Source organism: Pollachius pollachius (assembly GCF_949987615.1).
Source record: "Pollachius pollachius genome assembly, chromosome: 19".
NCBI lineage: Eukaryota > Metazoa > Chordata > Actinopteri > Gadiformes > Gadidae > Pollachius > Pollachius pollachius.
In genome coordinates, this window is record NC_136952.1 from 13013710 (window position 1) to 13027717 (window position 14008).

General features: G+C 49.0%; 1 protein-coding gene across 3 annotated transcripts in view; it reads right to left on the minus strand.

Annotated features, from left to right (window-relative positions):
* Nucleotides 1–203: 203 nt before the first annotated feature.
* mpp2b (MAGUK p55 scaffold protein 2b) overlaps nt 204–14008 on the minus strand; it is a gene marked incomplete at both ends in the record, with an annotated part of 37465 nt that continues 23660 nt past the window's right edge. For all 3 annotated transcript variants that reach the window (XM_079756368.1, XM_079756367.1, XM_079756366.1), the window contains 10 exons: nt 204–380; nt 972–1100; nt 1970–2172; nt 2852–3013; nt 3178–3246; nt 5323–5425; nt 7628–7759; nt 11945–12172; nt 12831–12986; nt 13669–13821. In XM_079756368.1, coding sequence (XP_079612494.1) covers nt 204–380; nt 972–1100; nt 1970–2172; nt 2852–3013; nt 3178–3246; nt 5323–5425; nt 7628–7759; nt 11945–12172; nt 12831–12986; nt 13669–13821 — 1512 coding nt within the window. The remainder of the gene's footprint in view (nt 381–971; nt 1101–1969; nt 2173–2851; nt 3014–3177; nt 3247–5322; nt 5426–7627; nt 7760–11944; nt 12173–12830; nt 12987–13668; nt 13822–14008) is intronic.

A 14008-nucleotide genomic window follows, 5' to 3' on the forward strand; every position in this document is an offset into this window, starting at 1 on the left:
GCGCGACAGAGCTAGCCAACACGTTTTTTTTCCCGCTCTTTTCAAATCCCCATTTGGGCGGCCATTTTCTACTGTATCCCAAGACCAGCACAACCTCCTCCTTTAACCCATAACCTTCGACCTCTGACCTCTGACCTCGGTTCTCTTCAAGGTGGGTCACGGCTCCTCTTCGGGGCGGCGGGGTCAGGGTGGGCGCAACCCTTCTAGAAGACCCAGCTCACCGGCACCCACTGCTGCTCGGAGGACAGCCGCTCCAGCGCTAGCCGCAGGCTACGGAAGGCGGACTCCAGGCCATCGTTGACGATGCAGAGGTCAAAGTAATGTCCGTACGCCCGCTGGATACGTTCACTCTCGTCCACCGTCCTCTTCAGCTCAGAGTCCTGCGGCGGGTGAGAGACAGTGAGCGCGTGCGCGCGAGAGAGAGAGAGATAGAGAGAGCGAGAGAGAGAGAGAGAGACAGCGGTAGAGAGACAGCGGTAGAGAGAGAGAGACAGAGTGAGAGAGAGAGAGAGAGAGAGCGAGTGGAATCCCAGAGACAGGAGTTAGCAGCAGATAGACTGAGAAGGTGAGTTAATTAGGTGGGGATGAATACGATCAGCGGGCAATTAGCCGCAGAGGCGGAGGGCAACAGAGCTGAGAATAAGGACAAGTGACTCTCTATTAAGCCAGAGGACCATGGCTTCTTAGCTTTTGGATTCCTCTGTATTAAGGTAGAATGAATATATCTAATATACAATGAACACATTATGATTAAAAAAGATTGACCTTATTTTTGATGTATCGGCATGAAATAAAAATGTAATACATCAGCTTTTAGAGATTGGAAGCAAACGCAAAAAATGTATGAGCTCTGTTCTAATTTGAAGGAAAGAGAGAGCAGTCGCCCGGATATTCCTTGCTTCTCTTTTCAGCACTTACAATTGGAACGACCCAATATATCCTGTTTAACATCAACGGCTCCGTGACCTCACCGTCATCTGCTTGGTGACCACTCCCGACTCGATGGCCGTCCGGTTCATGGCCTTAAGCACCTCGTAGTCGGGGGCCTCGATGAAGACCACGTAGGGCAGGAACTCGGCCGTCCTCAGGATCTTCAGGGCCTGTGAGGAACAATCACAGACAACAACAGTTCATGTTCAACTGTTCAACCGCAGGCCGAGTTCACTTCAAGCAAAGAAGGTGTTTTTTGCATGCACAAGGCACCGTCAGGATGCACCGGGACAGCTCGACTCTAATTGAGCGTGTTACTAATGATTTGCTCCATCACACTCCTTGGTCCTGGAGGGGAATTGGGGGAATGTGCTCTGACTACTGAGGCCAACGGTGGAACCAGCCTCACATAGTAAGGGTGTGTCTGGTGTGTGAAGCAATATGGAAGAGGGAGAGAGGAAGGGAGGGAGGAAGGGAGGATGGAGGGAGGAGGGATGAGAGTAAGGAGAGGGGGGGGGAGGAAGAGCTAGAAAGAGGAAGGGAGGATGGAGGGAAGAAGGAAGGATGGAGAAAGGGAGAGATAGAGCAAGAAAGATGAAGGGAGGATTGAGGGAGGAAGGATGAAAGAAAGGAAGGAGGGAGGGAGGGAGGGAGGGAGGGAGAGAGAGATAGCTGAAGGAAGGGAGGGAGGGAGAGCAATAAAAATGAAGGGAGGATTGAGGGGGAAGGATGGAAGAAAGGAGGGAGGGAGGGAGGGAGGGAGGGAGGGAGGGAGGGAAAGAGAGATAGAGGAAGGAAGGGAGGGAGAGCAAGAAAGATGAAGGGAGGATTGGGGGAGGAAGGATGAAAACAATGAGGGAGGGAGAGATTGATAGAGGAGGGAGTGAGGGAGTAAGGAATAAATCAAGTAATAAAGGAAGGAAATGAGGTGGGATAATGGGCACATGCAGTATGCATGTGAAAAGCACTCAGAATGAGGGAAACGACAGAACCAAAAAGGAAGAGACGTGACCCTGCAACAGGCGAGTGTGAAACATACCTGGGGGTTGACGTCCAGGATGCAGATCTTCCCGGTGTCGACCACCTCGTGGATGGAGTTGATCTTGGTGCCGTAGACGTTGCCGTCGTACTCGCCGTGCTCCAGGAAACGCCCACTCTTGATGTCGCAGTCCATCTCGGTGCGAGACATGAAGGAGTACATCTGTCCGTCCTTCTCGTCCACTTTGGGTTTCCTGGAGGTGACTGGGGTCGTGGAGAGGAGAGGTCGGGATTTAGTACCAGGCAGGCCCTGACATTGAGTCGCACCGCTTCTAAAACTATCAAGGGTGGAAACCAGATGAAAACGATGATGAGTTTGTAGAACAACGAGAGGAAGACACAAATTGGGAAACTACAAAGCCAGAGGTTGCATCAATCTCCCACTATCTATCTCTATGTCTCTCTACCTCGCTCTTGTTCTTTTGTTGGGGAGACTATAGAGTGAGGATGACAATTATGACTTCTATAATTACCTAGCCTTTGGATTGCATCATGCCCCTGCAACCTTTCAAAGGTAAGTAAACGCGGTGTTATCTGGTGTCCCCAATTAGACCGCTTATCTAGATGATATGGCGGAGTATTTCTGGCACATGGTCACAGCATATGCAGATTCTGATGATGTTATTTGAGAGGTTCGCAAAGGCCTCTTAAACTCCCAATCTGGCATAAATGGGACTTTGGTAAAGCACATCTCGCCTACTGGGGTGAGCAGGTGGGTCATGCACAGGTTTGTCCAGTTTAGGCCAAAGCCATGGCCATCCCATGAACAAACGTGAGTTGCGCCGGTGTCTCGGCACGGCAGGCTACTTACTACAAGAGCTTTTGTCCCATTGATTAGTCTGCTGACAACGGGGATGACGGTGACGAAGACGACTGGACTTACAGGGGGTGGTCGTGGCGTAGCGCTGGGGGTCCCACACCAACAACTTGTTCTTCAGACTGCGACGGCCCACACCCTGCGCACCAATCAGAACCAGCGTCTTCCTCTTGAAGGGCGGGACTTTGGCCACTTCTTCGTAGATCCTCAACTCATGGCGGTCAAATTCTAGAAGGTGACAGAACATGACAGGTTCCGGCCAATGGTTATCAGTAGAATAAATCCAAAAAACACATTGAAAATAATTAATAAATATATATATATATATAAGAAAAACAAACATAATAGAGATTATAAATGGAGGAGGTAAATCAAAAATCGAAAATCCGTACCTGCATTTTTGGTCGTCAAGTACATCATCTTCTTTTTCTTCTTGCCGCCCATTCCGGCACACAGGGGACCTGAGGGAAGACGGCACACAAAACCATGGTGATGTGCTAACAAGGCTACACCTGTCTACAGCTGTGATGTGGGAAGCATGTATAACCATAGGCGATTCAAGCTGCAGTAGCTACACTCTACCACCAGATGGCAGTGCAAACCAATAAAAGCTTCTCCGTTACATTGTCAGAGAGAAACCGGGCTCAACAGAGTGCATCTATCCATCCATCTGGTGAAAATGGTGGAATAGAGGCATTCTGGAGAGGTTTTCGTGGATTTCACAGAGAAGGACGAAGGCCGTACAGTCACGTGTGGTTTATTAAGGATTCAGTACTGCTGTCATGACGGGTAGGATTACGTTTGCCAGCGTGCCTACTGCCATTCCACCCTAATGTCATAATTTCAAGGCATGCATGGATGCCAACACCCGGATTTAGCCAGTGAGGCGCAATTGCAACTGTATGGAAATAGTACAAGAAGCTACCTTTGAACGCGGCTTGAAAATAGCATGCGCAGTCATTCTCCTCACCTAATTGGAAGCTGACGTTTGCACAGCTCAATGTTTGATTTAAATTCATTATTATAATTACATCATGCAAATACACACAGCACACGCACCCATGCAAACAGAAAATGTGTGATTGGTTGAGGCAATAGATCCTTTCTGGCGTCTTGTCTCCCCTCCCCAAAGAGAGAGAGACAGAAATATTAGAAAACCTGTGGCCTGTACCTTAATCCCCCTAATCTATTGCCGTGCAGACGCTGCCCTGAAGTACCGTCGGTTCAAACCCCCTGCCCCACACTCAAGGGCCAGCAGACAGCTGTGTCCTTTAGGAGCCATAAGGATGTAAGGGAGGGAGGGGGTGGCTTCCAGCTCCCCCCCTACCCACCCACCCCCCTACCCTTCACCCCCCACCAGCTGAAGGGCACCAGGTGTGTGGCCGAGACCCACACACCTGGTACACAACTTACTCCCCCCTTCCCCAAAGCACCTGCATCTTTGGGCGGCAATCTCAGTTGGTTCTCCCCCCTCTCACCCCACTTCATCGATCCGTGAAGATTAAGGGCTACGCCCCCCCGAGGAGAGAGAACCCTACGCCAGCCGACGGTTACCTGTGCGCTAAAGTCTCTCTCTCTCTCTCTCTCTCTCTGTCTCTCTCTCTCTCTCTCTCTCTCTCTCAAGGTTCCCCGGGTGCCTCCGTCGTCGTCAGCGTTGGCGGTGGCGCCCCACCACGTGACGGAGGAGGCCCGTGAGCCACCGCTTCGTGGGCAGGGCAGCAGATGTCTGTTTGGCGAGGCTGTTTCATACGAGCTGAGTCACGGTGCTGCCGCTCGCTGCTCCATTACATCACCGCCGGACTGTTCCTCAACAAGGCCCGCTGTGCTGGTGTGTATTCTGTGTGTGTAATTGTAGCACTGCGACAGTGTGCGTTGATGCAACGCACAAAAAGATCACACAACCGCACACAACGGAACGTCCCAAAACAATAACGAAATACGCGGTTTTGGGATTTTTTTGTGTGTGTTTGTGTGTGTGTATGTGTGTGTGTGTGTGTGTCTGTGTGTGTGTGTGTGTGTGTATGTGTGTATGTGTGTCTGTGTTTGTGCCTAAAAGTGTACGGTTGCGTGTGTGTATGTGTATGCGTGTATGTGTATGTGTATGCGTGTATGTGTATGTGTGTGTGTGTGCTTATGTATGTCTGTGTGTGTCTGTGTGTGTGTGTGTGTGTGCATGCGTGTGTGTCTGTGCATGTGTGTGTGTGTGTGTGTATGTGTTTGGGTGTGCGCATGTATGTCTATGTGTATGTGTGTGTGTGTGTGTGTCTGTGCGTGCGTGCGCGTGTGTGCGTACGTGCGTGTGTGTGCATGTATGTCTATGCGTATGTTTGTGTGTATGTGTATGTGCTTGTGTGCGTGCATGCGTGCGTGCGTGTGTGTGTGTGTGTATCAGAGTGTGTATCAGTGTATCAGAGGCTGGCTGATGAGTGTGCGATGCACATAAAGAAGACAGCTGGTGGGAAGTCAGGCGCGCCCCTCTGCCAGGGCGGTTGGCCGGGGCCGCTGGCAGGCGGCGCTGGCCCAGGCTGGGCGGGTACCTGCAGTGACCAGCTCCAGGTCCTTCTTCACAAAGGCTTTCCGCTTCTCCTCCAGCAGCTGGCTGGGGATGAGGCCCGCGCTGCCGCCCTCCAGGTGGCAGGCCTGGGGAGGGGAGAGCCCCCGGAGACAACGGGGGGGGAAACCATCATGCTTGGTCCAAGGGAGATCAGTCACCCACACACACGCGTACGGGAACGAATACCCCCACATATGTGGTGTTAGACAGGCACAAACGGACAGGCAGAGGTGTACGCGGGCACACACACTCACATGCACACACACACACACACTCACACACAACCACATACACATACAGTGGGGCAAAAAAGTATTTAGTCAGCCACCAACTGTGCAAGTTCTCCCACTTAAAAAGACGAGAGAGGCCTGTAATTTTCATCATAGGTATACCTCAGCTATGAGAGACAAAATGAAAAGAAAAAACACAGAAAATCACAGTGTCTGATTTTTAAAGAATTTATTTGCAAATTATGGTGGAAAATAAGTATTTGGTCAATAACAATAGGGTCATCTCAATACTTTGTTACATGCCCTTTGTTGGCAATGACAGAGGTCAAACATTTTCTGTAAGTCTTTACAAGGTTTTCACACACTGCTGCTGGTATTTTGGCCCATTCCTCCATGCAGATCTCCTCTACAGCAGTGATGTTTTTGGGCCGTCGCTGGGCAACACAGACTTTCAACTCCCTCCAAAGATTTTCTATGGGGTTGAGATCTGGAGACTGGCTAGGCCACTCCAGGACCTTGAAATGCTTCTTACGAAGCCACTCCTTCATTGCCCGGGCGGTGTGTTTGGGGTTATTGTCATGCTGAAAGACCCAGCCACGTTTCATCTTCAGTGCCCTTGCTGATGGAAGGAGGTTTTCACTCAAAATCTCACGATACATGGCCCCATTCATTCTTTCCGTCACACGGATCAGACGTCCTGGTCCCTTGGCAGAAAAACAGCCCCAAAGCATGATGTTTCCACCCCCATGCTTCACTGTAGGTAGGGTGATCTTTGGATGCAACTCAGCATTCTTTCTCCTCCAAACACGACGAGTTGAGTTTTTACCAAAAAATTCTATTTTGGTTTCATCTGACCATATGACATTCTCCCAATCCTGTTCTGGATCATCCAAATGCTCTCTAGCAAACTTCAAACGGGCCAGGACATGCACTGGCTTTAGCAGGGGCACACGTCTGGCACTGCAGGATTTGAGTCCCTGGGGGCATAGTGTGTTAGTGATGGTAGCCTTTGTTACTTTGGTCCCAGCTCTCTGGAGGTCATTCACTAGGTCCCCCCGTGTGGTTCTGGGATTTTTGTTCACCGTTCTTGTGATCATTTTGACCCCACAGGGTGAGATCTTGCGTGGAGCCCCAGATCGAGGGAGATTATCAGTGGTCTTGTATGTATTCCATTTCCTAATAATTGCTCCCACAGTTGATTTCTTCACACCAAGCTGCTTACCTATTGCAGATTCAGACTTCCCAGCCTGGTGCAGGTCTACAATTGTGTTTCTGGTGTCCTTTGACAGCTCTTTGGTCTTGGCCATAGTGGAGTTTGGAGTGTGACTGTTTGAGGTTGTGGACAGGTGTCTTTTATACTGATAAGGAGTTCAAACAGGTGCCATTAATACAGGTAAACAGCCTCTTAAAGAAGAAGAAGTTACATGTCTGTGACAGCCAAAAATCTTGCTGGTTTGTAGGTGACCAAATACTTATTTTCCACCATAATTTGCAAATAAATTCTTAAAAAATCAGAGAATGTGATTTTCTGGATTTTTTTTTTTCATTTTGTCTCTCATAGCTGAGGTTTACCTATGATGAAAATTACAGGCCTCTCTCGTCTTTTTAAGTGGGAGAACTTGCACAATTGGTGGCTGACTAAATACTTTTTTGCCCCACTGTATATATAGACACACATACATACACATACGCTGGAGCTTAGATGGATGTATGCATGTGGCACGTGCATACATGGATGTGTACACACATACACACACACACACACACACACACGCAAATTAAGATAAATGCAGGACAAGTTATTCTCATGGTTAGGGTGAAATTGGGGTTCGAGGTTCAAACCCCCAATTTCCAAAGTCTAGCATACATGGTAGCATCCATTGAGCAAGGTGTGGTTTTCCTACCTGCTCTTGTCTTCCCTATAAGTTGCCTTGATTAAAAGCATGTGCTAAATGACTAAATCGTAAATGGGAACCCCCCCCCCCCACACACACACACACACACACACAGAGGTCATCTAATTGTGTGTCTGTGAGGAGGGGGTGTGGCTGAGCTGACCTGCCACCAGTTGAGGTCCTCCTGGTTGAAGATCTGCAGGATGTCTCCCCGGGCGAAGCTAAGACCTGCCTCCTTGCAGGGGATCAGGTTGTCGTGGGAGGGGTCGTAGTCAAAGTGGCACTTCACAAAGGCCTGTGGGGGCAGACGTCGGGAAGGAGGAGGGAAGGCGCTCCGTTAATACAGACGCACGTCAGAGCTGAACCGCAACGACTGACGCTGTAGAAAAGACTGAATAAATGCATTGATTGGTAGGAAAACGAAAAAAAAAGGCAATTAAAGAAGAGAAAAAGGAATGAAACAAAGAAAGGAATAAATTAACAAATGAAAAAAAATGATGAGAAAAGAAGGAAGACATTGAAAATAAATCCAACCATCGGTCAGTTTTGCTCTTTCAACTCGGTCCATTTTTCTCTGTCATTCATGCACAGGGTTGTTACATCTCATTACACCAGGGTCTGTGACAACTCCGGCCAGGGATGGGACACGCTCCATTGTGCTCCGGTGTCATCTGGGCTATGTGACCCTGCGCTCGATAGCGGAGATCGCGGTGGTCCAAATCTATTGTCACAAGAGAGCACTCTCATGTGGGAGAGGGGTCTGATTGTCAGCCCAGCTCTATCCCTCCCTCGCCCCCCCGAAGATACCCCGAGGCAACAAGCCTGACAGAGAGTGCTCGCCCTGAGCTCCAGAGAGAGAGAGAGAGAGAGAGAGAGAGAGAGAGGATGAGCTATTGAGAGATAGATAGATAAGAGTGTACCGAAGACAAGAGAAAGATGGAGAGAGAGAGATCGAGAGAGAGACAGAGAGAGTGATCGAAAGTGAGAGAGAGATCGAGAGCGAGAGAGAGAGTGAGACAGAGAGTTCGGGAGTGAGAGAGAGAGTGATTGCGAGAGAGAGAGATAGATAGAAACTTAGAGGTAGAGAGAGATGTAAGCAAGGGAGATATACTGTATATATATATATATATATATATATATATATATTATAATAATGATGGAGAGAGAGAGACAGAGAGGCTGAAACAGTGGAGAGAGGGATGGACCCAGAGAGAGAGAGAGAGAGCGATAGAAAGAGAGAGAGAGAGAGAGAGAGAGAGAGAGAGAGAGAGAGAGAGAGAGAGAGAGAGAGAGAGGTGGTTAGATAGTAATCACGATACAGAGAACACAGTGACAAGTAGACCCAGAGGGCGAGTGAGATGAGGAAGGAGTTAAAGTGAGGGAGACAGAGTTAGAGGGACAAAGTGTGTAGCCATGGCAACCAGCCCCATCGCCAGCTCTTGATGGTTCTCTAGGACTGAACTGGTGTGTGAGAGCTGGTGCTAATGCTGTGTGTGTGTGTGTGTGTGTGTGTGTGTGTGTGTGTGTGTGTGTGTGCGTGTGCGTGTGCGTGTGTGCGTGCGTGTGTGTGTTTTGTGCACACGCCCACACATTCCCGACCACACATACCTTCACACAATCACACAGGCACTCACACACTCTGAATTTTGGCTTGACTGTAAGAGGCTTTGGCTTTCAAATTGTCCAAATACAAACACTTGTAGTAAATGCGGATCCCTAATACAAGTCGTCAGCCTCTTTGAGATACAGTCATGAGCGCTACAAAACATCAGAGGCCAGAGAAGATGAAACCTAATCACCAGCATTGTCAAACTGCCCAGCAGCGTTTCTCAACCTCCCTCCCTCACAAGCCTCTCCTTAATGTAGAAACTCCACCGAACCAGCCTCAACCAATCAGACAGCTCGACAGACAGCAGGCTACACCGAGATACCAGCGCACTCTGTGACAGCCACAGCTAATAAACACACAATGAAAGATAAAGAAACACTCAGGGCCGCCGCCGCCAAATCCCCGCAAATCCCCACGAGGACGGCGGGAAGGGGGAAAATCGACCAGAATAGGGGGGGGGAAAGTGACAAGTCGGGGCCAAAATGTTCTTAAAAACCAAACACGATAGCGATGGAAACAGACTGGTAATAGTGTGTTAAGCCGCTGGAAGGCCATTACTGTCAACAGCGTGTGGAAGCCCGTGGCGTCTGAGCCAAAAGGTTTTACATTTCACCAAATCAACTGAAAAACCGAGATATGCCTTACAGAAACATGCATCCCCTGGTGCCCTTATTGACATGCTTAATGTGCCACTGGGCATTTTCTGTAGCTCTGCAACACTTCACTGTATGTAGCGCCGCCAAGGCAGGGGCTGAGTTAACCAGCATGACCAAACACGCAGCCGTGGTGGTGCTGCCAGCCAACCACCCGCTCTGAGTGTGAAGAGCCCCTGAGTGTAATACAGTGACAGATAGAGAGAGAGAGACAGAGAGAGAGAGAGAGAGAGAGAGAGAGAGAGAGAGAGAGAGAGAGAGACAGCGATGGATATTGACAAATCCTTCAGCATGTCTAAAACTCAACAGATCACATGTATGGCTTTGCGCTCTCGCTCTTCAAGTGTTGGTTTTGATATGCAAGCATCCTATATCTACATCGCGTGTGTTGACAGCCTAAGACCAGCCGTAAAGAGCGCCACTGTGAGGATCCGGTTGGGGCCTCAGCATCGCTGCTGTTTCACAAGCGGTGCCTCGGAGCCCTTTGATGTGCAAATGTTGCAACTGTCAACCGCTGCTTTGAGTTGATCAGGATCAATCAGGATCAGGGCGCTGTTTGTAGTGTCTGATCTAATCTCTTGATCTAATCCAATGCAACCAAATCCAATATGAACTAATCCAACATGATGAAATCTAGTCAAGTGAAGTCTGATCTAATATTAAAGAGTTTAATGTAATGTAATGTATCCAATATAATGTGATGTAATCGAATCTAATATTATGTAATCTAAAATGACTTTATCTAACATGATTTAACTTTATCGAGTCTAGGCTAGTCTAATATAAGATAAATAGTAAAGTATAATGTAATGTACCTAATCTCATGTATTGATCTAACCTTAAACGATACCATGAATTGATGGCAGTCTGAAATTACCTAATCTAACATGATGTAATCTAGGTAATCTAGTTTTATCAAATGTAATCTAATCTAATCTAGTCTCATGTAAAGTGTCTAATCACATTGAGGCTAAATGTGTGTGTGTATAACCGTTCAGTGTGACCACTAGTAAAGCCAGCAGTAAAAACCGTCTTCCTTGTGTGTGTGCCGTACTTGATCAACCCACTATAAAGCCAACCCACCTTTAACCAGGGAGTGGACCGTCAACAAGCTGCTGCCCTTCAGTCTGATCCCCAGTCCCAAGGCACGTGTTACCGGGATTAGCTCTGTCCAGACCGGTCGACCGGCGGGGGGACGTCAGCGGATCATAAGGTAAGGATCTCCCCCCCCCCGCCCGCTCTTACTACCCCACCTTCTCCACCCAGAGAAGGTCTCTGCCCCTCGCTGGCGAAAGCACACTGCAGTTTATGCAAGCCCCCGACAAGCCCCCCAACGAGCAGACAACAGGCCACGCAATTCTGAAAGAACCCATTAGCAGACGTTGCATAAGAAGCACTATAAATAATCTTTGTTGGCAGTGTCACCTGTGTTTCAAGCAGTGTGTTTGTTTGTTTGTGTTTGTGTGTGTGTGTGTGTGTGTGTGTGTGTGTGTGTGTGTGTGTGTGTGTGTGTGTGTGTGTGTGTGTGTGTGTGTGTGTGTGTGTGTGTGTGTATTTTAATAAAGTTAGACAAAATGTAATGGTGGAGGCAGGACTTTCCAACAGGCCACGGCCCGCTGGCCTGCTATATTTCAAACAGCCTGCCGGCTGATGCCAATTACAATGATTGACAATAAAAAAAAAGCTGTATAATTTTAAACATTAAGCATGTGATATTCATGCCATATTTGATGGACGTGGTGCATAATTGGTCATAATCCGGGCAGCGTACGTGTGTGTGTGTGTGCAGTCAAACCTGCCAGGATCTGTGTGTGTGTGTGTGTGTGTGTGTGTGTGTGTGTGTGTGTTTGCTGGTGTGTGTGTGTGTTTGCTTGCTGGTGTGTGTGTGTGTGTGTGTGTGTGTGTGTGTGTGTGTGTGTGTGTGTGTGTGTGTGTGTGTGTGTGTGTGTGTGTGTGTGTGTGTGTGTGTGTGTGTGTGTGCGTGTTTACTGGTGTGTGTGTGTCTGTGCATGTGTGCGCACTTGCCTGGTGCGTGCATCTGTATGCTCTGACCTGCCGCAGTGTGTCTGTGTGAGCGTGTGTGCGTGTGTGTGCAGATGTGCGTTTGTCTGCGTGTGAGCATGTGCGCATGCGTGCGTGTGCTCGGACCTGCCGCGGCGTGCGCGTGGGCGTGCGTGCGTGTGTGCAATGCACGTGCGCCGTGCGTGCGCGCTCGGACCTGCCGCGGTGTGTGGGGCTCCTGGTAGCTGGGCAGGATCTTCAGCACGACGCTGCCGCTGGCGTCCTTCAGCATCTCCTGAAGGACCCGGGGGTCGTCGCCCACCTCCTTGGCGTTCACCTCCTTGATGATGTCGCCCACGTGCAGCAGGCCCTGCTGGTCGATCATCCCGCCGTGGAGGATCCGGGCAATCACCAGCTCGCCGTTCTCCACGCGGAACGTCACGCCCTGGTGCGGCGACGGGAAGGGGAGCGTCGCGCACATACGCACGCGCGCACGTACAAGCGCACGCATGCACACACACACGCACATATAAACGCACGCGCGCGCACACACACACACACACAGCACACAAGAAAATATACAAATGTGAGCATGTTGTCGATGCACACATGAGATAAAAATGTGATGAAAAAGACTTCAGATCCCAGATGGGAGATGTCGGTGTGCCTCACCAAGCACACACACGTAAACACACAAAACAGATGTAGACAGATGAAACAGACATTGTAAAACTAATGAACATAGATACGAAAAATATGTACACCTTTTAAAAAACATGTGGTGCAAAATATTATCATGACTGAATAATCACTGTAAATTTGTCCTTTTTTAATTCCTCTTAAGAGCTTAACTCCATGTCAAGCATTTCTACAATTACTATTATCCCATCAACATTCCTAATCCATAAAGCACCTCCAAATGCACCAGTTAATCCCTGAACCTAAGACAGCCTTCAAACCATTATATTTCTGAATATAATGGTTATATTCCCTATAATGGTTATATTCCCTGAACATCAAGATAACAACGAGGTCGTCTCCCTGACCCCTTGACCTCTGACCCTCCCTCGGTCGCAGGTCCGGGGGGTCAGAGCGGTACCTACCAGGTGCTCCCCGGCCACCTTGCGTATGCCCACCATGCGGACGGCGTCGGGGGGGACGGGCTGGTTGTTGAACGCCGCGTCCATGAAGGCACACGGGCTGGGGGGCGGAGTCTCGAAGGTCTTGGACGCCACCGAGTCGTGCGTCTCCAGCAGAGACTGTGGCCAGAGAAGGCGTGAGGACCAATCAAATGTAAGCATTAACGACTCTTTTAAGAGGCTGATCAATACTAAGTAATAGTGTAAAGATAATGTTAGTGAGGATTTGACAACGCTTAGAATACAGAATGATGTGTTCTGGTTCGTTCTTAAAAGCAGTTTGGTTTGCAAGTAGGATTGTACAGTTACATTATTTGATATACATGTTTATTATAGTTTAACAGGACCTGATTGGCAGACAATGTTTGGATGGATGTGATAGGGGCGAGTCAGAAATATAGATGAAAAACTGTATTAAGTTAAGACTCATTGTGTGTGTGAACCCTCTCTCAGATCCTTCTGCTAAACTGCCTTTGTTGTTTTTAGCTCTTGTTGTTGAGATGTACCACCGCTTTATCTCAGAGACGCGACTATTAAACGCTATGTTAGCACCACTATATTGAGTCAGCCAGAACAAAACTCTTATTAAAAGAACTGATTCACAGCCGCCTGCCCTCAGCAGTCTGTTTTCTCTTTTTTTGAAATTCGCTCATGCAGCACTTGTCATTTCTTTAATTCATCCAATTCATGACGCTGGTTCTCGGCCTCACGAACAGCCACACTAAAGCCTCGCAGGGACGAGAGCTAACCCGTCTGCGCGTGGATAAGACTGGGACGCCGGGTCCGGCGGGAGGCCCCTCACCTGGAAGTGGGGTTCCTGGAGGATGCGCGCCAGCTCGTCGGCCGCCGTGCTGCTGTCGGCCAGCGGGCTCAGGTCCTTCAGGATGTCCTGCACCAGCTCCATGTTGTTGTCCCGCACCGCCTCCAGCTTTGGCTCCTCAAAGTGCTCATGGGCCTGGTGGGCGACACACACCGACCACAGGGGGCCCCACGTTCACACTGGTGTTTGGTTCATACATGCTTACTGATGCCACATGGTATAGCGATGAGTGAAAGTGTTCAAGAATTTGGCCTTTAATAGAAATGTTTGTTGAAGACATTTAGGGCAAGCTCCTCATTTTAATATGACAGCAACTTCGCAT